General features: G+C 52.7%; 10 protein-coding genes across 10 annotated transcripts; 6 read left to right on the forward strand and 4 right to left on the reverse strand.

Annotated features, from left to right (window-relative positions):
* Window positions 1-79: 79 nt before the first annotated feature.
* P170DRAFT_480327 (uncharacterized protein) lies at window positions 80-1756 on the forward strand (the record flags this gene model as incomplete). Its single annotated transcript, XM_024853768.1, has 1 exon — window positions 80-1756. The coding sequence occupies one exon, from the start codon at window positions 80-82 to the stop codon at window positions 1754-1756; it is 1677 nt and encodes a 558-aa protein (XP_024699875.1).
* Window positions 1757-2098: 342 nt separating this feature from the next.
* On the reverse strand, window positions 2099-3707 carry sur2 (sphingosine hydroxylase). The gene is made up of 2 exons (XM_024843227.1): window positions 2898-3707; window positions 2099-2836 (listed from the first exon to the last, which is right to left on the reverse strand). The coding sequence occupies exons 1-2, from the start codon at window positions 3586-3588 to the stop codon at window positions 2253-2255; spliced, it is 1275 nt and encodes a 424-aa protein (XP_024699876.1). The 5' UTR covers window positions 3589-3707; the 3' UTR covers window positions 2099-2252.
* On the reverse strand, window positions 3708-4382 carry P170DRAFT_288455 (uncharacterized protein). The gene has a single exon (XM_024843226.1). It carries the CDS (start codon window positions 4265-4267, stop codon window positions 3827-3829), a length of 441 nt encoding a protein of 146 aa, XP_024699877.1. The 5' UTR covers window positions 4268-4382; the 3' UTR covers window positions 3708-3826.
* A 442-nt stretch (window positions 4383-4824) lies between these two features.
* On the forward strand, window positions 4825-6020 carry P170DRAFT_503445 (translationally-controlled tumor protein; the record flags this gene model as incomplete). Its single annotated transcript, XM_024854203.1, has 4 exons — window positions 4825-4839; window positions 5011-5287; window positions 5366-5525; window positions 5601-6020. The coding sequence occupies 4 exons, from the start codon at window positions 4825-4827 to the stop codon at window positions 5683-5685; spliced, it is 537 nt and encodes a 178-aa protein (XP_024699878.1). The 3' UTR covers window positions 5686-6020.
* A 395-nt stretch (window positions 6021-6415) lies between these two features.
* Window positions 6416-11717, reverse strand: P170DRAFT_459088 (uncharacterized protein; the record flags this gene model as incomplete). The annotated part of the gene is made up of 10 exons (XM_024851840.1): window positions 11176-11717; window positions 10804-11109; window positions 9818-9951; window positions 9236-9762; window positions 9146-9185; window positions 8058-9093; window positions 7691-8004; window positions 7564-7634; window positions 6641-7505; window positions 6416-6586 (listed from the first exon to the last, which is right to left on the reverse strand). The coding sequence occupies exons 1-10, from the start codon at window positions 11594-11596 to the stop codon at window positions 6416-6418; spliced, it is 3885 nt and encodes a 1294-aa protein (XP_024699879.1). The 5' UTR covers window positions 11597-11717.
* A 918-nt stretch (window positions 11718-12635) lies between these two features.
* Window positions 12636-14424, forward strand: P170DRAFT_468226 (aminotransferase, class III; the record flags this gene model as incomplete). Its single annotated transcript, XM_024852543.1, has 5 exons — window positions 12636-12652; window positions 12692-13008; window positions 13076-13422; window positions 13510-13962; window positions 14038-14424. 5 exons carry the CDS (start codon window positions 12636-12638, stop codon window positions 14299-14301), a joined length of 1398 nt encoding a protein of 465 aa, XP_024699880.1. The 3' UTR covers window positions 14302-14424.
* A 112-nt stretch (window positions 14425-14536) lies between these two features.
* Window positions 14537-17874, reverse strand: ysh1 (cleavage polyadenylation factor subunit YSH1; the record flags this gene model as incomplete). Its single annotated transcript, XM_024852544.1, has 5 exons — window positions 17466-17874; window positions 17308-17405; window positions 15844-16987; window positions 15140-15791; window positions 14537-15087 (listed from the first exon to the last, which is right to left on the reverse strand). Exons 1-5 carry the CDS (start codon window positions 17616-17618, stop codon window positions 14537-14539), a joined length of 2598 nt encoding a protein of 865 aa, XP_024699881.1. The 5' UTR covers window positions 17619-17874.
* Window positions 17875-18086: 212 nt separating this feature from the next.
* On the forward strand, window positions 18087-19583 carry P170DRAFT_440828 (uncharacterized protein). The gene is made up of 2 exons (XM_024850173.1): window positions 18087-19301; window positions 19432-19583. The coding sequence occupies exons 1-2, from the start codon at window positions 18273-18275 to the stop codon at window positions 19438-19440; spliced, it is 1038 nt and encodes a 345-aa protein (XP_024699882.1). The 5' UTR covers window positions 18087-18272; the 3' UTR covers window positions 19441-19583.
* Window positions 19163-20418, forward strand: P170DRAFT_440829 (uncharacterized protein). The gene is made up of 2 exons (XM_024850174.1): window positions 19163-19377; window positions 19446-20418. Exon 2 carries the CDS (start codon window positions 19508-19510, stop codon window positions 20093-20095), a length of 588 nt encoding a protein of 195 aa, XP_024699883.1. The 5' UTR covers window positions 19163-19377; window positions 19446-19507; the 3' UTR covers window positions 20096-20418.
* A 188-nt stretch (window positions 20419-20606) lies between these two features.
* Window positions 20607-21171, forward strand: P170DRAFT_288723 (uncharacterized protein). The gene has a single exon (XM_024843228.1). The coding sequence runs from the start codon at window positions 20818-20820 to the stop codon at window positions 21130-21132; it is 315 nt and encodes a 104-aa protein (XP_024699884.1). The 5' UTR covers window positions 20607-20817; the 3' UTR covers window positions 21133-21171.
* The last annotated feature ends 1250 nt before the right edge of the window (window positions 21172-22421 follow it).

Raw genomic sequence — 22421 nt, forward strand, 5'->3', positions numbered from 1 at the left:
CAACTCATCGCAGTTCTACCGAGCTCACGAACCTCAACCTCCTGTCAACAAGACAATTTCCATCAATTCAGCTTTCATCATGCGCAGGAGATCGGAAATGTGTTTTATCCGGAGGGCAATCAAGGCTTCAATCCAGCAGACTTACCCGCTGACAATCGGCGATTTGACGAAAGAGCATCTGAGGTTGCTCATTGAGGTGCTGAAAATGGACAATGTACCCCTAGAGGAACGCACGAAGGTTCCTCAGGATGAAGCCGGGATCAAACAGGCAATTAAAAAGCTTCCCTGGGACCTCCGCCGCCATGCCTTCATCCGGATTGTACCCAACTCCCTGCTGCAACCAGCCATCTTGTGTCCGCCCCATAACGGCTTGAACCCCTACTTGATCGGCCACATCCTTAGACTGGTTAAGCGTGAAGTGACTGAGCACTTGAGCAAGCTTGAGCGATACACCGGCGAGATGGATTCGGAATGCAGGGAACTTCTGACGGAGCTTCAAGGGATTCGTGGCTTATGGTGTTCTGATCGGCGGTACCGAGGGTACATGGAACGCATGAATGCCTGTTATCAGCATAACGGCTGCGAGACATGTATACTGGCGCAGATCATAGATACACCAATCTGGCTACAAAACCTTCGCACAACACTCTTAAGCCGGACGAGGACGCGAGCCAAACACCGTAGGCCTCATCGGCCACCGCAATTGCTGCCGTTCATCGAGAGATGTATCGACACTCACGAGAGTCTTTATACCGAATTATTCTATCGGAGTGGCCAGATGGCATATGCCTTTAAAGCCGTGAGAAAACTGGCGGTCAAGGAATATAGAGGTAAACCTAGATATGGCCAGAGTGAAGATGAAGGCGATCCTGACGACAACTATAGAAATCGGGAGACGATCTTTGTCTACTGGGACAGAGACGCAGAGCGGGATTCCAACAGAGACGCAGGACGGGAATCCGACAGAGACGCAGGATGGGAATCCGAGGCAATCAGCGGCCCAACCGCTGTCGAGTCGTCGAGCTCCGAGACCGCCGTGGAAGATACAGACGGATTCGAGACGCTAGACGGGAGACGGGCGTCCAGGAAGCCGACGCCCAGCGAGGCTCTACTCGAGGAGATAATCGCAGAATATGCCGGGCTGACAGGAACTGAAAACATCGAGGATGCGAGGCTTAGCCTGCTTGCCATGCAGCCTGACGTGGTCACACCCAGTCCCTTGTCTGTCGCAAAGCCAACGTCTGTCACAAAATCGGCCACGAGTAGCCCCGTTGATGTTTCTCCCACCACACCCTATGGTGCGACTGGAAGGCGCACGTATCCTTCATACGTCGCCGGTACCCCCGTTGATGTTTCTCCCACCACGCCCTATGGTGCGACTGAAAGGCGCAAGCCCTCTTTATCAGTCGCTGGTAGCAGCAAAAGAGGAAGCGGAAATTGGGAGTATTCGAATCCGCGAGACAACGTCGATTGGAGGCAAGTCATACACAAGCCTAGTCCCCTGAGCATTCTCCGTGCAAATGCTGAGACAGCGTACCATAGCATACAGGATGATGCGGAGCGTATTGCTCTTGAATATCGTGAACTGGTGAGTCCAACGGCACACTCTGAGTCAGTGTATTCGCGCTCACCAGATGAAGACCCCCGTCGAGCTACCACCTGGGAAATTGTGTGCAAAGACCTGGACATCCAGTACCCAAATCCCCAACTCAAAAAACCAAAAAAGGGGGGATTGTTGAGGAAGTTCCGAAAGTGATCTTCCTCCAAGCTGGACGGGGTGTATATCTTTGTATAATTTGTCTTGGATATATCAAAAGGCAGCCATTTTCAAACAAAACGCTATCGCAATATTTCCTGAGCCGGTTTAGTCATGTCCGGGGTGCATATAGTAATCAATTTCATGCTCAGGGTCCGGGGAAAAGGGCCTTCCAAAATGCAAGAACAGTATTCAAGAACAGTATTATGAATTTGCTGAATTTCATTCTCATATGAAGTATGGATATTAAACAGTGTAAGAAAGAAAGTTATAAAGTTTGTCATACCCGATAATCATGACCGACAATTATTAACACAGAGTAGCGAAAATGCAATAGAAATAACCCTGCAGTGGCGAGGAGACGACCTGCAGCTCCTAATAAAAACCACCGTGATGCCGTTAATGGTTTGTTGAAAGAGAAGAAGAGAAATTAAATATCAGTAGAAGAGATTCCGATGGACAAAAGAGCGTATGGTACTGTATCATTCAGGTCTTTTTACAAGACACTGCTGGCGACGCCATGGTTAGAGCCCTTCAAGCCCTCGACGCGTGGCGAAAGGGTAACCGTCTTTCTGCGCAGGCGAGTGCGGGTACTCGAGTCCGTAGACTCGTCGGTAGAAACGATTGACGGAGTAGAAGTTGCGGTCTCGGGCTGAGTTTCGGCGGCGAGAGCGGCCTCATCCTCAACCTTTCTCTGGGCGGACTCCCGGGACCGTTCGTAACGGAGCGTGACGTCACCTTTCCACTGGGTGTTCAAGAGACGGTCCCAGAAAATGAAAAACGGTTGGGAGAAGTTAGTCTTGATACCCCAGCTCTGATGGTGGATGTCATGGTAGGCGGCATTGTTGGACGTGAGGTGTTGCAAGGGATCCCAGGGGAATGCGTATCCGCAGTGATCATCGACGGTCTTGATGGTGGAGAAAGTAAAGAACCACATGGCTTGGCGGTTTGTCATTTGAGCCGTCAGGAATGCCACGCCGGTACCGGCGGTGTCGAGCAGGAAGCCCTCGACAGGGTGGTTGTAGAGAGCACCAAACGCATACGGGACATAAAGGCGGTGGTGACGCGAGTGGAATGTGACTGCCAAGACCGTCAGAACGCAAAGGTCAAGATAAAGGGGAGAGAGATACCGAACACTTACCATACAGCCAGCGGTTCAAATGCATTGCGCGATGAAGGAAATACTGCCAGGTGTCGACGACACAGACACCCCAGACGAACTGCAGCGCCGGAATGAAGTACCAGTAGATGAAGCTGCCAGCTGCCAGCTCCCAAGCGGCAAAGGCAGGAACCACGCTTTCAGCGCCGTTGTCCAGAACCATGGACTGAGTGAGTCCGGGATAGCGACCACCGGCCAGAATTCCTCCCAAGACGGTATGGCCGTTCAGAGCCAGATTTTTCGACAACCCCAAAGCGTCGATTCCAAACAAGGCCAACAAACGGGGCAGGCCTCGCTGCAAAAGCCGGAGGCGACGCGCCCAAACCGCAACATCATATTCCTCCTTGCCGATGTATTCCGGGGGATCAAAGTAGCTCATACCGAAACCCGCGATAGTTTGAATGACCTGCTGGAGGATAACGTCCCTGACCACGTCCCAGCGAGACACATGGTTGCGCTTCAAAACTTCTGCCGGGGTGTGTAGTCGGTATTGCGGAAATAGGTCATTGACATCGATGTAGTGGTAAACCATAGATAAGCCCCAGTACGCCACGATCGGGAGGATCAGCGATACGATGTTATCGGGAATCGGAGCCCATAGCGGGGGGCGTGGGCTCAGCGTGTACGTCGGAAGAGGAGGGAGATCATATACAGCGGAGGCGTTAGCTGCCATGGTGAAAATGGCAAACGACCGGAGTCTGACGGAGGTGGTTCAAGCAAAAGATGTAAAAGGGATTTCCGGAGAATCAACACATCGGACTGCTTGGATTGTAGCCGGACGGTCCCAATCGGAAGGTCGGGTGGATCGGAAGGTAAGGATCTCGACTTGACGGAGGGAAATTTTCCAAGTATATAGAAGAAAAGAAGTTTGTCCCTGGAACAATCGGAACCTTTCCCAAGGCGGTCCACAATCAGGGGACGCGATGGCCGGAACCGACAGGACGATGATTAATCAGGGAAGGGGAGGTCGGAAAGGAGAGCGTGGGCGATATTTGCGACGATTGAGACAAAGGAGAGGGAAAGAAAAGGAATCCGGTCGGAGAGAAAAGGAGTGTCGCCACCAGACCAAGGAGATTAAGTATCCAAATCGACAGCAAAGGAAAGCAACGTGATGGCAGCCGGGTGGAAGTTGGATGAACTGAGGTGAAAGAAGTGGCACCACGGGAAGGCAACGCCCGCCGATATCTGATCGATCGCTGGGAGTGTATTTGGCGTACGGTACGGTTACCGCTGCCCGTCCGAGGGGCAACCTCTGGGCATCGTCTGGGCGAGGCCCCGAGGTATTCTTGTACGGTACTGTAACCCCTGACGGCCTTCCAAATGGATTCTATGCTGCCTGACCCATCAGGCATCTACTCTCCATGGGCTGCCTGAGTGCCTCAGTCAGCGACCTTAGTCTCCCTCTCCTCCGTAGTATTATTGAGTATACTGCGTACGTACTCCCATTCGCATTACAATCCCGTTCAACTCCGCTCTAGTATCCGAGCACCACGGCGCATTCCATTTCTCATACTTTCCCCCCAAATTTGCCACCAATACCCATCAGCCGGTTTGTTAGCTGACTTCCCTTGGTTGCCAGACTCAAACCACAAGGGCCAGACGAGTCGTCCAGTCCCGATCGGGTTTAGCGCCGCTGTTTGCCCCTCGAAAATCCGAGAGAAAAAAACGGAGGAAAAAAAAAAGAAAAAAAAGAAAAAAAAAAAACTAAAAAAACTAAAAAAACTTCCCCCACCAAAGCGTGGGAAAACAGACGGCGCCACTAAATAATAATCTTCAAATTTCCCCTCTCCGGCGGATCTCTTCCCTTCTTCTTCCTTTCTTTCTTTCCCTTCTCCAGCCCCCGTGCCATTCCTCTGTCTTTTCCTCATTCTTGTCTTCTTCTGGGATCCTTCCTTTCCACTCTATCAAAATGATTATTTTCACGGTATGTACTGCCTCTTCCTGTCTTTCCGACTCTACCCTTTTACCCCGCCTCTTGGAATGCTGGGCAGAAAAAAAGAAAAAGAAAAAAAAATACATCCCCAGATGCAAAAGACACGTCTCTGCACAAATTTCTCTTGATCATCGCAGTCAACTAACTCTCTCCGTTCTGTAGGATATCGTTTCTGGAGACGAGGTTCTCTCCGACACCTTCAAGCTCCAGGAGGTCGACAAGATCTTCTACCAGTGCGATTGCCGCAAGTACCTCAAGAAGCAGAACGAGGACTTCCAGCTCGAGGGTGCCAACCCCTCCGCTGAGGATGGTGCCGATGAGGGTGGTGAGGGTGAGGCCGTCATGGTCCACGACATTGAGGACCAGTTCCGTCTCGTCTGGCTCAAGACCGAGGAGGGTCTCAAGCCCTCCAAGGACGCCTTCAAGTCCCACCTGAAGAGTACGTTTACCTATTACCTATCACCGAGTCCAATGCGATATCATCAGAATCCCTTTACTAACATCATTTTCCGCTTAGACTACATGAAGAAGGTCCTCTCCAAGCTCACCGAGAAGGGTGCCTCCAAGGAGACCATCGATGAGTTCAAGGCCAACGCCCCCGCCGGTGTCAAGAAGATCCTCTCCAACTACGACAACTACGATGTCCTCATGGGCCAGTCCATGGATGGTGATGCTATGTACGTTTGCCTTCTGCATTCCCAATAATACCGAGCATACCCCGAAGGATCGCACCCGCTAACCAACTCCCACAGGCACATCCTCATTGACTTCCGCGAGGACGGTGTCACCCCCTACGCCACCCTCTGGAAGCACGGTCTCGATGAGGTCAAGGTCTAAACGCCTTCCCATACAGCCGTTGTGAACCGTCTCATGAATCTGAAAACAAAAACAACATGACGGATCAGACTTTGCGAACGTCTTAATTCATTCCAGAGCACGAGCCAGGCGGGAAGGACAATTTAGAACCCCCCTTTCAAATACCCAGATGATGAAGATTTCTTTGTCTCATTCTAAAAAATCTTCCAATCCAATCTCTCTGGATCCATTTCCCCCCTCCCCTACTATCCATCTTCTGTCTCCTATCGTCTCGCATCTTTCTGTATCCTGCTTGGTCCGAGTCACGCCTCATGAAATCCCATAGCTGTTACGTCTTATCTCGTCCTTGTCTCGTTAGGATATTCTACCTAGCCTAGCTTTCTAAGCTCATCTATCTACTTTGTGTTCGTTTTCCTGAGGGAATCTGGAATGCTGAAAATCAACGCCACGTATCACGTCCGGATTTACTTTATATCGAATACTCTGTACACTCCGTAAAATCAGTCTTCCAACAATCTGCAGTTCAATCAGGGAAGAGACAGAAACAATATACAAATGTCTAATCATCCCATTCATCGCAAAGTCTAAAAAGTCCCAGTAGTAGACAGGATATATACGCTAGAATACAAGCAAACAATTCCATAACATCAACATCAATCAAAGCGAAACAAACCCAGGCATATCTAGGCCCCAGGAAAAAGAAACTCATGAGGGGAGAAAAAAATTCAGACAAAAGGACGAGGCCAAACAATCAACAATACCCGTACCAATCGGGTGGCCGAACATCATCCATCCCCGTCTCGCTGCCTCCCGCCAGACTACCAGCCTGACTGCTCCGCGAACCTCGCACGCTGCCGAGATCCCCGAACTCGAATCCCGACACGGGATCCAGTTCCATTAGCTCGTCCGCCACGGGGAGATGCTGCCCGAAAACAGCATCCCACTGGTCCCAGTCGAAGTTCAGGTTCGGATCGACCATGGAGGGAGGGGTCGGGACGGCCATGGGCTGATGGGATGGGGAAGCTGTGTCCATGAAGGGCAGAAGGGTAGACGGGGATGGGGACGGGACGTTGGCGGGTTGGTTGTATTGGGCTTGAGCTGGGGCGGGGGCGTTGTTTAGTGGCGGAAGGGTTTGAGAAGATAGGGGAGATGCTGTCAGAGCAGAGTCGATGGAGCGAGAGTTTGTGGCAGGGGTTTGGGGGAACGGTGGAGTAGATGCCATGCGTGGAGTTGCGGGGACGGGGGCCGGGTTCGTAGACTGAGGGATTTGGTTTCGAAGAGGGCTGGGACGTAGCGTAGAGGCCGGGTTGGGGAGTACATGGGACCGGGTCATGTTGTAGAACATCTTGGAGAAGTCGGAAAGCTGTCGCCGAGAGGACATCGGCGCGACTGGGGGTGAGCCGGCGTTGTTGGCGTAATAGGGGTCACTGGCACAAGGAGGAGGCTCATCAGGCGCCGCGACACCAGCTTGCACCTGCGCTTGCTCCGTCCAGAGCTTCTGTGGGTCGAGACCAGCCTTTTGCCATGCGTTTTGGCGTAGTCTGCGAATCATATCCCAGGCTTCGCGGCCGCCGTCCTTCAAGGGTCGTTGTGTAGAGATGCCGTCCTCTCCGCCGACCACACCCCCGTCGGGGCCGGTGAGCGAGAATATCTTATCGATGAATGCACGAGACTTGGGGGCTTCGGGGCTAGAGGGTCGCTCGTGAAGGTCAATGAGCATGATCATGGCGGCATGCATTGGTTGGTGGTTCCCGGGCCAACTCCAGTGAAAGGGTTGGAATTCAGGGTCAGTGGCAAGAGAGATGAATTTCTCCATGAAGCCGTGGCAATGACGGAGAGCACTGCATGCATTCGTCAGAATAATCCATACGGAAAGAGGGAAGAGTGGTTCAGTCATACCTTTGCCTGGCAGCGGGCCATATCCGACTCTTCGCATTCTTAAGAAAAGGTTGATATGCAACACAAAATGCCTAGTTTGGGTCAACATGGTCTGTCCACAAATGTAACACAAGGTGTTCAAGCCCACCTTGTCGATAAATAACGACAGCAGTATCCTTGCCCACTTATGGAAAGATACAAGGACCGGCGTGTGGTACTGTTCAAGGCAACCGGAAGGTCCTTTACCTGGGAGTTCCGTGTCGCTGGAACGGATTTCCACTGGGGACTGGGAGGAATATGATCTATCGGGAGAACTGTAAGAGATGCTTGGTTCGGGGATGCGATTGATTATCGAATTAAGTTGAAGCTGAAGATCAAGAAGGATGGATCTAAGTTCCTCCATGTCTCTTCGAGTGATTGGTTTGATGCCCAACTGGATCCTCAAGATCCGTCGGACAGCAGCTGCGATTAACAATTAGTATCCGTGGATACCTCATCCCATTGGTAAAACTCACAGGCCATGACATATTTCCCTCGGGCCGACAGATAATACACGTTCACCGTGGAGGGTCCGCCACACACAGTCGGGTCATCGGGATTGTCGGGAGGCCGCATACCTGCAGCAACCATACGTTCATAGGTTTCGGCCTGGTGAGTGCCGAGCAGCGTATCCTTTACTTCACTAGCTTCACGAACATCCCAGAAGTTCTCGTCGCTGACCAGCGGTGGAAGTCCACTCGACATGGCCACAACGCCATCCATATGCACAATGTGCCACCAGATTCGTCGGCGATACTCTGCTTCGTAGGGTTGGATCCCAAACTTGGCCGGGTCCCGGTGCAGTCCCATCGTCTGCGCCACTCTCATAGCCAGACTCACAAACAAGCTGCTGGTAAGTGGCTCTTCTTCCTTGGAAAGAATCGTCTGAACCAAGAGATATGCGGCCAGTCCTTGCAATGACGGGCTTCGAGGGAATGAGATCTTGGTCAGCCAACGCGTGACCTCTTCATGGAATGTTTTCGACAAGGCGGAGCGTGATGCAACATTAAACTCGGCTTTGATTATCCGGATAGATACCGTGATAGATCCGCCGTACCAGATAGCGTAGAGTAGCGGTATAAACGAGGGATCCGGGCAAGGCTCGCCCGAGTAGCTACTGTAGTCATACCAATTCCAAAAGGCGTTGTATAGTTTGAGTATTGTCGGGGGGTGAATCACCGGACTGATCGCATGAATTCCGGACATAAAACCTTGGTACAAGATATGGCTTTGGCGTTTTGTCGGGACATGGTCCAGCATCTCCGGTTCCACGATCTTGTCTATCACCGATGGCGATTCACTTGAAGGAAACAACACCGATCGTTGGAACGCTTCGCCAGTAGTTGGCCTGCTTTCGGCGACAGTTCCTCCAGGGCTTTCATCCATTTTCCATTGACTAGTTGGTGTGCGCACCATCGAGTCTGGCATCGGTTCCTCGGCCGAGCCTTCATTGGTGGTTGAGTCATTGTGCGAGCGATTCTGGTCACGTAGTAGTTGGTTGAGCTCGTTTATCTGTGCAGTCAATCAGCCTTTCTTCTGGGTTCGAATGATATACCAATATTACCTCATTCGATATATACGCCCAGTATGTTGTTCCCACATATCTACTCTCAATTAGATCCGAATCGCATCTCCACCAATACTAACAACATACCTTGACCTCCCTCCATCCTCCAAACTCAGATGACCCAAATTCAAGCTCCCTACCGGATCAACCAGATCGGTCGCATGTCCCGAAGGAATAGGAAATTCATCGCCAGAATCAGCCGCCCGCCGCGGACTGTCCGGACGAGAGTTTCCGGCCGATTTCAACGGCAGGCCATGAGTCGGTCGCGCGTCCCTCCTCGCAGCCTCCAAGCCGACATTCTGCGCCAGCAGCTGTCTCTCTGCCGGATCCAACGGTTGATTGGTTTTGCTCAACCGTTCGATCATCGACGTGAGCTTGTCCAGTCGTGCTTCGATCCCATTTGACCCGGACTTCTGCTCCGACGAACCCGCCTGCCTCAAATGGCTATAGACCGATTGCAAATCGTCGATATCGTCCTCCAACGGTCCCGACAGTTCTCGCCTCCGCTTAACCCCGTGTCCCTCCTTTGTATGGCTGCGCGACTCATCCTTGGGCATCGCATCGTAAATGCACTCGTTTCCGGTTTTCAGGCAGTTTCCGCACGTAGGGTGGACCTAGGCCGCATCAGTATCGAAGACTCTGTAGAGAATCTCAAGCCCATGATCTTACCTTGTCACATTTGACCTTCCGCCTCCGACAGGTGTGGCAGCTGTAACTGGCGCGGTTTCGCGTGATCTGACGACCACTGGCCTTTCCTGATGACTTTGTTGACGCATGGTGGACGCTCGATGCCGCAGGAGAATCTGCATTGAAGGGGTTCTGGGCATTCGAGCCGGGATTGGAGACCCCATGGCCGGGGTCTCTACTTGACGGGCTCGGATTCATGATTGCGCGATCGCAGTGGCGGGGTTGTTAAGGCCGTCGGCGCAATCGCACGGTCGGTTCATGGGGGGTTGTGCAAGGGGGTGAAATTAATGCGAACGATGGAAGGTTGAACGAAGGGGCGCAATCCCCATAGACGTCATGCAAGTATATGGAGTAGATGTTCCAGAAGGGCCAGGAACGTCTTCGGCAGGTTGACGTCTGGACCTCCGGGGTAAAGCTCGCGATCGACTCCGTCGGCCAATGAGAGCGGCCTTAATCGGCAGCCGGCGATTGTCCGGCTCTGCACTTCCGAGCTTTGAGTCAGAGGGTATTCTTGATGAGTTTAAGCTGGTTTTAGCAGAAAATAGGGAAGGATAGAGCACAGGAATCTAGATCTTACGATAAAAATCAATATCAGACTACGCTGGTAGGTAAGAGCCGAAGATCGGAGGCAATATACTACGAATTACGCCCAAAGACGATACATCATGAATCCAACTGCCCAGAGTCGTGCCAACATATAGCACATGTCATAAATCCATCTTCGATTCCAACTTGGTATCAGAGAACAGTATATGTGCCCTTTATCAGGTGTAAATCAACCAACGCCTCACGCCCGTGCAATGCAACCAGAAACGCACATTAATATGGACAGTGAATCAGAATTTCTCGGAGTGTCCCATATCCCATACAGCCATCACGTCTGGCAAATTATGCCTTGCCCTTCTTCTTATCCTTCTTCTTCTTTTCGCCGCTGCCTCCGGACGGCTCGCCGCCCATGCCGCCCATACCACCCATGCCGCCCATCAGCCCGGCGAGATCTGGCATCCCAGGCATTTGAGGCATCCCCGGCATACCCTGCATGTTCTGCATCTCCGACATAGCGTCCTTGAGCGGGTTGTCGCTAACACCGCCACCGGTATAAGCCGGAGAGTGTAGGGGCAGGATCTTTCCAATCTTCCAACCACGAGGAGCAGCCGGAGCCTCAGGAAGCTTCTCCGGTGTGGGGAGGCCTCGGATCCTCAAATTGTACGGAGATTTCTCGGTGGTCGGGTGTGCTTTGAGATACTGGGCCACGAGGATGTAGAGATGATGCTCTGGTCGAGGTTAGCAACGGCCGTCGGAATAATAGAAACTAAGAAGCGCAAATGCAGAATACTTACTGTTCTTGATTTTCGAGTTTGTCAACTTCCCGTTCTCATCCTTCAGCAGCACACGCACTCGCCCGGGGTTCGCCCAATCCTTCGGGTGGAGCTTATCCGGCTCGAATCCGACTGTCAACCCGAGCATCTGCACCGCATCGACAATATCTCTGGCCAAAGGATTCTCAACGGCAAGTTCCGCGCCGACCTTGCGACCTTCTGCGCGCGACCGCGACTTGTCGAAGTAGATGGGGTACAGGCATTGGAAATGTTTGGGGATATCGCGCTGCGGGTCGGGGGCCGGTCTCATGGGTATCGAAGACGAGGCAGAAGCAGGAATGTTTGCAGCGGAGAGGAGAGATTCATTAGTGAAGTCGGAGGGAGCAACTTCCTCCGGATCGGAGTCGTCGTAGACCTCCTCGACTTGCGCGTTTCGAGACATGTTTCTGTCTGGGGTATAATTCTCGGTTATCGGACCTCGAGTGACGGGAATTGATAACAGGGGAGAAAAGGTGGGGTGCAAAGGAGGGACTGAACTGGCGGAGGTCGACGTTGAAGCCCAGTCTGGCCTTTCTGTGTGCACCGGGAGATTTAGTGGCCGCCGAAGGCACATGACCACCGGGGCGGCAGAAAAAGGCTGGGGCGGTCAGTCTAGCGTTGGCGGTCAGCCAATGTCCCTTGAACCCTAACTGGGTTTAGCTTGACTCCTCTCCATACATCCTCCATCCAGGGTGCATGAGAAAACGCCTTTCAACTTCAACTAACGAGCCTTGTCACAGTCTAGTGTTGAAGAAGAGTCGAGCTCTTACCTCTATTGTCACATTTATGGTCTGATTGAAGTCCTTCTCTGCGCCACATAAAGATGCGGACGAGAGATTACAGACATATATAATGTCGCCGAGCGGAGAGGCTGGAATTTCACATCTTTGAATTACTAGTCGTATGAATTCACATTTCAAGAAACAGCAAACAATAGCGTGGGATCTTCATCTTGATATTGTGATCATGAGTTGAAGACACGAACTATGCAAGGAACTAAAATTGGGTTGTTGTCCTCCGTTGCTCCTTTGGAGTTCGTGAGTATCTTAATTCTATTGGTACTAGTAGTGGAATTATTAGGCGTGTTCTTGGATATGGAAATGCAACGCAGACATGCTTGACCCCAATCAACTCGGTTATATGCTTCTTTTATCAAAACAACTGACTCATACTAGCTATCAATCATCTCACGATAACCGAGGGCCTGATCGGGATGTCGGCGAATGCAGCCAACCATCGGCTCGGGTTCTCCATCGGCATGCCGAGTGTTGTTGTACCCCACATCGTAGATGGCTGCTATCAGTTGTTACTTGCTACTAGGGTGTAGTCGGAGAACGGTGCCCATGATATAAAAAGGGGATAATTTTCTTTTTCATCATGTCCATTGTTCTCCCACTGAGTCAGACAAGTATCTATACCCATTTACATTCCTATCAACAACAATGGCCGACCCAAGCAAGTACCTCTCCTCAAACTTCCTATACTTCATCTAACAAAGAATCCAAGGCACTACCACACCCCAGAGCGCCGTTCTCCACAGGGACACTCGTTTCATTCCCAAAAAGGCCATCGGCGGCAAAGGCAGCTACATCTTTCTCGAAGACGGCACCAAATTCCTAGACTCGACCGGCGGCGCAGCCGTCTCGTGTCTAGGCCACGGCCATGAGAAAGTCAGCCAGGCAGTGACCAATCAGATTAAACAACTCTCATATTGCCATTCCGCGTTCTTTGGAACCAACGTATCCGAAGAACTAGCGAGGTTCTTGACCGACTCGACGGCCGGGAAACTGTCGAAGCTATACGTTGTCAGTTCGGGTATGTATCCATCGTGAACCAGTACATCCCGCAACCAAAGCGACAGACTAACCAACCACAAAACCAGGCTCCGAGGCCGTCGAAGCAGCCCTCAAACTAGCCCGCCAGTACTACCTCGAGCTCCCCACCCCACAGCCCCAGCGCACGAGATTCATCGCCCGATCCCCCTCCTACCACGGCATCACGCTGGGGGCCCTCGCAGCCGGCCGCCACGTTCTTCGCCGCGAACCCTTCGAGCCTCTCCTCGCGCAGAACACCTCGCATGTCTCGCCTTGCTACGCCTACCGAGGCAAGAAAGACGGCGAGTCCGACGCCGACTACGTGTCTAGGCTGGCGGCCGAGTTGGACGCGGAGTTCCAGCGCGTCGGACCGCAGAATGTCTGCGCTTTTATTGCGGAGCCGGTTGTTGGTGCTGTATGTTGCCTACCCTGTCCAATCCCCTCTCAGATGTTCCCCAACCCACGAACCACGAAGAAAGCGCCAAACTGACCGAAAAACAAGGCCCTCGGCGCCGTCCCCCCCGTCCCGGGATACTTTGAGGCCATGAAATCCATCTGCGAGAAGCACGGCGCACTTTTGATTCTCGACGAGGTGATGAGCGGGATGGGTCGCACGGGGACGCTGCACGCGTGGGAGTCCGAGGCCGTGGTGCCGGACCTGCAAACGATCGGGAAGGGCCTCGGTGGCGGATACGTGCCCGTCTCGGGGGTCTTGATCGGCGAGAAGATCGTGCAGGCGCTGGATCGCGGCTCCGGCGCTTTCCGCCACGGTCAGACCTACCAGGGACATCCTGTTTCGTGTGCGGCGGCGCTGGCGGTGCAGAGGGTTATCGAGGAGGAGGGGCTCTTGGAGAATGTTAAAGTTATGGGGAGGTATTTGGAGGAGAGGTTGAAAGAGAGGGTTGGGGGGTGTGAGCATGTGGGGGATGTTAGGGGAAGGGGGTTATTTTGGGGGGTGAGTCTTTTTTTAACCCTACTTTCTCTTGTGCTTCTGAGCTGGGTTTGGGTGAAGGCTAACATGATTCTACAGATTGAATTCGTCAAAGACCGCACTACCAAAGAGCCCTTCCCGACGTCCGCGTCCGTGGCGGTTCAGATCCAGGAAACAGGCTTGGATCCGGCATTTGGGATCTCACTGTATGCGTCGTCAGGCACGGTGGATGGCACGCGCGGCGATCATGTTCTCCTGGCACCGCCGTATAATGTCACCAAGGAGGAGATCGATCTGATTGTTGAGAAGACAGGTTTGGTGATTGAGACTGTGTTCGCGAAGATTGTGGCGGAGACAGCGTAGAATGGAGGAATTGAGATGAGTGTGGGTTCGAGAGTTATTCATGTTATTACCGCTAAGCTGAGTCGACTGATATAGTTATGGTGGTAGTGATTATAATTCAAGGCAAAATAGATACAGATCCATTCATGAGCTAGCTACTAAACAGCCTCCAGTAGTTCCAGGATATCCTTTGCGAATAAGATAGAAAGGGAAGAATAAAATCAGATAGCACCTAATTATACATAATCACAACGCTCTATGCCTTGGCCTCAATTTCAGCGCCCTTGGAGGGTGCCTGCTGGTCCAACTCTTTCGCCTCGCCATTCGTAGCAGATGTCGGAATCGCCTCGGTCCACATGTTTGCTACCGTTTCCACGGCTCGCTCGATCACCACGCGGACTCTGTCCCTCATCACCGCGTTCGCACACTCGACCTCCAGATTCTCCAGCCAGACCCGTGCAACGTGCTTATCGACCTTGATCTCAATACCCGGCACCGGAATGCCAAGGGCCTGGAGACGAGCCAACTCGGCCAGTTCGGCTTTCACGTTGCTGGTGTCGTCCTCGCTATCGGGTGTTTGATCGGTAGAGTCGGGGTCGGGTTTGATAGAAGTTTCATTCTTGACAGCGCCGTTGCTGGGCTGCTCTGGTAGACGGGGACGCTCGATGGGAGAGATGTCGGATCCGAATTGCGCCTCGAGCATCATGAGAAGACGCGTGAACCGCTCCTCGGCGTCTACTTGAGAGTGAGGGTTGGGGAGTTCCAGTTCGCCATGGTGATGGTGATGGTGGTGTTGCTTAGCCGATTCTATCAAGAACGATTAGCATAGAAAGATGCATACTGGAGAAAGTATACTTACGCTTGACGGATGCAGGGCTGCTCTCGACCGTCAGGAGCACCGCCATAACAGCATCAGCGACTCCGTCGTTCATCATATTGCCCTCCCACTCGAGCTCCACTTCACGTGTCCGGGGGTTGTATCGAATGATAACACAGCCCATGACAAGATAAGTTTGGCTCGCTTCAATCGGAATCTCTTCATCAGCAGGTTCGTTCTTCATCTCCTCGTCTTCCTCGAGCTTGCTATCCACGTTCTCTTCCTTGGCATTGGCTTTCTGGCCGATCTCTTCAATCGCACCAAATGTACCCTCTAGTGCCCACTTGATCAGGTCCATGCTGGCGGAGCTAAGCGTAATGTGCTGCTTGCAAGTGATGGTCGTGGTCGTGAGACCGGCGTACTCGCGGAGGTCATCCGGTGCCATCAAGGACAGGTCAAAGCCATTCTGAACCAAAACACCGGCCATCAGGCTACTGTCGTCTTCTTCCGACGGGGGCGCGATTTGGGCCAGTTTGCCCACAACCTTCGCAATCTTGTCCTTTTTGAACGGAATGCGGACCTCATCGCAATTTGCTGGAGTGTAGACCTTAACCTTCACTGTCTTGTCTGCGTTAAGACTAAGCAGTTTGGATTTCAGTCGCATCATTTGATGCTTTTCGCCATGGACCAGGATCTATAAAGGAATGAGTATCTCGTGTATAAGTAGAGCAAAAAGGGCTACATACCACAACAGGCGCGGCGACTTCCTCGATGAAGTTGCGGTTTTCGACACCGTCCACATGAGCAGCAAAGCTGACCTCGTCCACTGTGCATCGTCTTGGGATCATCACTTTTTGATCTTCTTCGTTACCTGTCATGTTTCGCCTCGCTATGCCCGCCGCCGCTCGTGACATAACGGCGGGAATCTGTTCGGGCTCATTCAACAGCTGCTTTGCCATCGTTCCCTCGACACTGTAACCCGTCATGACCACGCCGTTGCGTTCATTTGGAGCCCACCGTTCCAGTAGTTCTCGACTGGTTCCCGTCTGCAGCATACCAGGGGACGCTAGCATAACGCACCCGCCGACATCATCGAAGCGCTCGAGACTTCGCAAACTTCGGACAAACCTAAAGTCCCAGGGTCCTGCACTGACACTCTTATCCCCGCTAGCTTCAGCCTCCGCCATACGTTGCCGGAAGAGTCGCTTGATGTTATCGTTCATCGCGCCGATATACGTCTGATAAACCACCATACATCTTCGCGCAGTGTTACCAATATAGTAAATGGGCATTTTCTGGAGCTCGGGGTGTTTCTCCCAGTATTCATCCAGAATGAGCAGCAGCTCTTGTGCACGACCGAGGGCGAACACTGGCATCAGTACTCGACCGCCGCGGTTCAACACACCGGTGATTGACTTCATCAGGGCGGCCTCTCGCTCCAAACGGGGCGGGTTGGACGAGATACCAAAAGTCGACTCCGTGATCAACACATCGATCTTAATACCCTTGGGCACTTCGGCCGGGATAAGATGTCGGTCTTCCTCTCGAGAATAGTCGCCAGTAAAAAGAATATTCAGGCCAGCTATAGAAACCAAAAACATAGCAGCACCGAGGACGTGGCCAGCAGGGAACGGCGTGATGCGGATGCTATTGATAGTGTGGGTGGTATTGAAATCAATCGTTTCGATAAGGGGGAGCGTAGAGAGATGGTCATGTTCCGTATACAGGGTGGTGCGCTGATCGGATGACGACGCCGTGTTGCTGACTCGTACATTGTCCTGGATCAACCACTTGTAGATGGCCTTCGTCGCATGTGTCATGAACACACGGCCTTTGAAGTTGGTCTTACTGAGAACATAAGGGAGGGCGGAGGAGTGGTCGACGTGGAAACTAATTCATATATCTGTTAGCCCACTGCTTCACACCAATAATATCGGTGAAAGTGCATGTCGTCGCCACGGGGACGGAACAGATGAAGCAACGCAGATACAAGGATACAATCACCGGGCACAAGAAGTATAAAGCTAGTATAAATTGTATTGCGATTCTCGTATACATGGCCTGAAACGAGCCCTTGGAAATCCCCCTCGAGGAATAGCAAGACCCGACATTGGTCTTGATGCCTCAACCCCCAACGGACCCATTCAAACAAAGATATAACCGCATAGCAAGGATTGTGCAGATTCAAAGGAGAGAGAGGATCAACGTACTGACTGATCAGGAGAATATCAACCGTACTCAAGTCGAACTCGTCGAAGAACGGGAGAGCCGAGAAGCCTTCTTTCGCAGGGTGCATGCCGGCATCGAGCTATAAGCATCTTTGGTCAGCAATGTCCGTAAAACCACCATCGATATAGTATTGACGCACCATGACAGTTTTCCCCTTATACTGAATAATATGACATGAGCGACCGACTTCATTTCCTCCACCTAGGCAGTAAAACGCGACCTCATCCGAGGGATCGACCGGTTCATCGTCAACCGCGGCGTTTAAAGCCGATGCCTTCCGCTTTGTCGCCATATTGAGAAACTATTAGACAATAATATGATGTAAACTTTGGATAGAATCGCCACTGATATGGATGGAGGTCGGCAGAATTGCTGTTAAGTCCAAAGAAACACTGATATACAAGGTGCGCAATATAGCTATGGTTCCTGCAATCTCAAATCACGCGACGCAGACAAGCCATGGCCGGCGCAGAGCGCGATGGAGTAATCAAGCCGTATGCGACCCGGTCGCAAACCAGGAGACCGAGAGGAAATGCGCTTTGCAGGCGTCTGGAGGAGGTGACTCTTTCATGGAGAACCCCGGATGGAATCAAAGAAAGGCAGCGCATTGTGCTGACCTAAGCCCCACGTGACCGTGCGGGATCTCGAGCAAACCTCGTTCTCTGGAAGCTCCCTTTCCGTCCGCGAATTACACGGCCAACCCCGGTATATCCACCGCGCACACGACCTTGCCATCGTTGGGGTCTTCGTCCCCGAGGGAAATTACGATTGTATGCCGAGAGCGATGTTTTGAGATGATTATACCTGGTACCGGCGGCGGTTCGAGCATTCCGCTCAGATTTGCAATTCACGCGCGGGCGTGCCCTTCTTCCGACCGACGTGACAGAATTTGAGCGATTCCCCCGATTTCAAGGACCGAATATAGAAAGCAAAAAGGACATACACCATGGCGCAAACGCAGCCGCAGCAGTTTTCCCAGTCGTTCTCCCCGCCGGGGTCTTCACCCTCGCCGGGAGCTCCATCGCCAGTGAATGGAGGTGGCGTCCCTCCACCCCCCAAACGACAGCGTCTTTCGCCTCTCCCTCAGTCTCCCTACGCCTCACCCAGCTTTGGGACCCTTCAACTTCCCCAAAATATTCCTCAGAACCTCCCACAAAATCAGATCGCCGCCTCCGCCAATGCCATTAATGTGAACGGACTGCCTCAGACACCTGTACAGGCACCGGCACCGGCACCTCCCGGAGCAATGGGGCCACCGTCTCGACCTGCGGATAAGGCTACGGATGCTGCGGAGTTGACGGATGTTTTGGCCTCGTCGGGTATCGATGTGAGGGAAGAAGAGGCCTTCCTCACCAGCAGCTATTCTGGTCCAGGTGTGCAGGTCCAGCAGCCACCACGACCTCAACCACAGCAGCATCACCATCAGCCTCCTCTACCGCAGCAGCAGCCGCAACCTCCCATCAACACATCCTTCACATCTCAAACCTCGACCGGAACGGTATCGTCTCAGCCTAGCTTCAGCGAACCGTCACAGCTCAAGCCGCCCACGGCCCAAGGATCTCCTCTCACCGAATCATCAACTCAGCCTCCAGCGCCCTTCAAAGACCCAAATGAACCGACCCGAGAAGATAGCGAGGCGGCTCGCCGGGCACAATACCATCTACAGGAACCGTTTCTCTTGACGAAGGTCTTGGAACAGAAACTGCAGAGACGGGGGTTTGAGCTGGGGGTCCGCATACCGGCCGAAGGCTTGTTCCATCCGGTGCCGGGCCGTCAAGCGCCGATCGAAGTGACCGGACCCGACGGCTCATCCATCGTGCGCACAGGTCAAACTATTCTCAACCAGGAAGGCGCTCCGTTGGTGGACATCTTGAATCTGATGTCGCTATCATGCGAAGAGCGACTGCGAACCGTGGTTGACTACTCCTCCACACTCGCGCGGAGCCGTCGCGAACATTCCCACGGAGATGTTCCTCTGGAATGGAATGAATTAGCCGTGCCATCTCCTACTGCCAACGGGACCGGAGGTAGTCCCAAGACTCCGCTCAAGAGTATGCTGAAACCTTGTCACGACCTCCAAAAAAAATATAAACAAATGTGCTAACCACATCTGACACAGGATCCCAATCGGCGGCCGACCAACCGGGACCCAAAAGTCTTCCGGAGAAATACCGTCTGCTCATGGACAAAGACAACTCCAGCGAGGAAAGCCGTGCGGCCAAACGTGCCAAGCGCGGTGCCAATGCCATTCTGGGCGAGGGCGCAGGCACCAAGTCGGAGTCGACGGACATCCCCGGCTCGGGCGCATCGACTCCCATCATGGGCGAGAGAGCGCCCAGTCTTGATAAGAAAGGCATGTCGAAGAAAGAAGCCCGCAAGATGGTGGATGCCAAAGCCAGCGAGGCCCAGCAACACCAGCAGTCGGTGGAGACGGCGCGACTGGCGACCAACAGCATGTTGTCCGGTCGCATGTTTGGACAGAAGAAATCCTACTCGTGGCTCAACCGGGGCTCCGCGGGCGGCAGCGGCTTTTCCACACCGTCACGAGCCAACGCCGCCACGCCTAGTGCGACCCCCGACAAGGCTGGACGAACCGGGGAACCCGCCACGGTGCCGGCCAAGCGACTGGGAACCTGGCGAGAGGACAAGGAGAAAGGGGCCGGCGTTCAGGTCCGGGATATTCTGTTCATGCTGGAGCTTGATGGGCGAGGGTCCCGGCACGTCCAGAAGGCGTATTCCAAGGATCTCAAAGAGGATCGCGCGGATTGACGAACGCACCCCTTTTTTCTTTTCTTTTTTTCTCTACAATTTCCTGCCTTCCTTACTGATAATCTAGACCGTCGGTCAAGTCTGTTCCACTATTTTCGCACGGTTACTGCGCAGGACCGTGGTCACTGGCGTTGCGGGTACTTCTTGGTTCTCCTTACGTGGGGTTTTCACTTCGTGGATGTGTTCTTTTATTTCGATCTATTAATCACTGCGAGCATTTTCGAGAGGCGGGCCGGGGGAAACCACAGCATTCGAATGCATTTCCATGACGATTTATTTCCATGTGTTCCCTGCCTGCTTTGTTTTTTTTTTTCTTCTCATGTAGTGTGCGATATAGGGGTGTTGGGGAAAATGACGAACTCGCCTTACTGATAGCCGCGACGAGCGGTAAGGACGACATGACCAGTGATCGTATGCATGCAGTCGTCCATCCCAATATTATGACCAAATAACCGATTGTCCACTATACTTGTAAAATTGTAAATTCTAAATAATCAGAAGACAATCCATAGTAAATAAATAATAAATAATAAATAATGAATAATAAATAATGAATAATGAATAAGAAACCATCCGATGCACGGGCCTGCCATCCGCACGGGGTTTAGCGCCCGAGATCGGCTACGGGCAGCCAGACGCGCCATTCCCGTCAATTCTTCTTCTTTCTCTCTGTCGGTCTGTCTTTCATCTTTTGCTTCTTTCTGTTCGAAGGACAACGGCCAATGGTCTGGACATGCACAATACCCTCATCCCCCCTGCCCTGTCTGACTTTCTCCCTCCCCCCTATTTCCTGTACTAATCCCCACTGGCAACAGAAAACGTCCTCGATGATGTCAGGGCCAAAAAGACCCAAAAAGCGGAGGGGCTCCACCGCCGTGATTGGCTCTTGGCGACAGTCGATGGACGCATGGAATGGAGGCAAATGCAGCCGGCGTCTGTCCGCAAGGGCCGATCAGGGAGTTCTGGAATGGGAGCGACGGGCGTTGTGTTATGGGATTGGACTGGACGGGCCTGGACGGGAGGATTCAGGTGAATGACTCGGGTCTGCTGGACGGTCACTTCGCCACCGTCTCTGCGGTCTGTCTAGTTCGAGGGAAAGCACTGTGGGGAGTACTTTAATCGCCTTGATCAATTATGGTCGATGGATTCCGGTCCGGCGCTGCGGAAGAATCAACTGCATGAAATCCACCCTCAGCAACAAAGAATCGAAATCTCGGACTGCAGTGAGGCCAAAGTGAACTCTCCCCGGCCAGGAGATTAATGCACATGGTCGAGTACATGGGGTTATTCACTGTCAAAATGCAGTAGCAATACGCAGTACGCAGTAGTGTTATAATAGTAAAGGCCATTAATTATCCATGCCTGCCAACGATCTGAGCCTTGCGATCTGCACGACCGGCGTCCGGCACGCCGTACGCCTGTACAATCCGTATTACTCGGGGATGATGATGATGATAGATTCATAATGGAGGATCGTTTAGTATCTTCCACGGTTTTCTGTCCTCATCGAAGGTAGGAATAATCTGGGCTGTAGACGGCGGAAAGTAAAATGTGCGGCGTTGTCGTCGTAACCGAACCCTCATCTCGACCATCTCCCATTGCTCGACGCGAAGAATGAATCAATCCGTCGAATCAATTGCTTCATGTCGGGCGGCTGGCAGTGTCTCATTCAATCCTCCATTGTGACCTTTCCTTTGAACTCGCCCATTAATTGACCCGGACCAGGCCTGGCGACTCCTCGCCGTCCCAATTGCCGGCCGCGAACCAGAAAACGGGCGTTGCCTCTCGCTTCTCCAGCCAAATGATGCGCCTCAATCGTGCGGTCATCGTCAAGCAAATGAGACAAACTGCCTGAAATCCCGTCGTATCGTCGTCTTTTGCAACTTCGCCCCGACCGCCTCTGTCCATTGTGTTCTCCCCACGCTGCTCCGTTTTCCCTTCTCTCTCCCTCCCCTTCCCTCTTCCCCTTCCTCTTCTTCCCTCTCGTCCTCTCCTCGGCCTCGTCTCCTCCTTTTCTCTCTCGAGTCTGGGCCGCTTCGCATCTGCCGTCCGTCGTCTCCCACTTGTCCCTTTCTCAGATTCGACTGGTACTGGCGGCCAACACGAGCATCCCCGGGGTTGCCGACCTGGTGCTTCGAGTCCCCTGTCTCATTCTCTCTCTCTCGCGTTCTTGATTCTGTTTTTCTTCTTCTTTTTCTTCTTGAATTTCTCTGTCCTCCCGTCCAGAAAGATCGTCCGAATTGATTGATTATCCGGCGGCCTACTGCGATCCGACCTGACGGTTGGAGACAGCCCTTCCAGCCCTCCCAGAAAGCCTGTTCTCTCG

This window comes from Aspergillus steynii (assembly GCF_002849105.1).
Source record: "Aspergillus steynii IBT 23096 chromosome Unknown P170scaffold_9, whole genome shotgun sequence".
Taxonomy (NCBI): domain Eukaryota; kingdom Fungi; phylum Ascomycota; class Eurotiomycetes; order Eurotiales; family Aspergillaceae; genus Aspergillus; species Aspergillus steynii.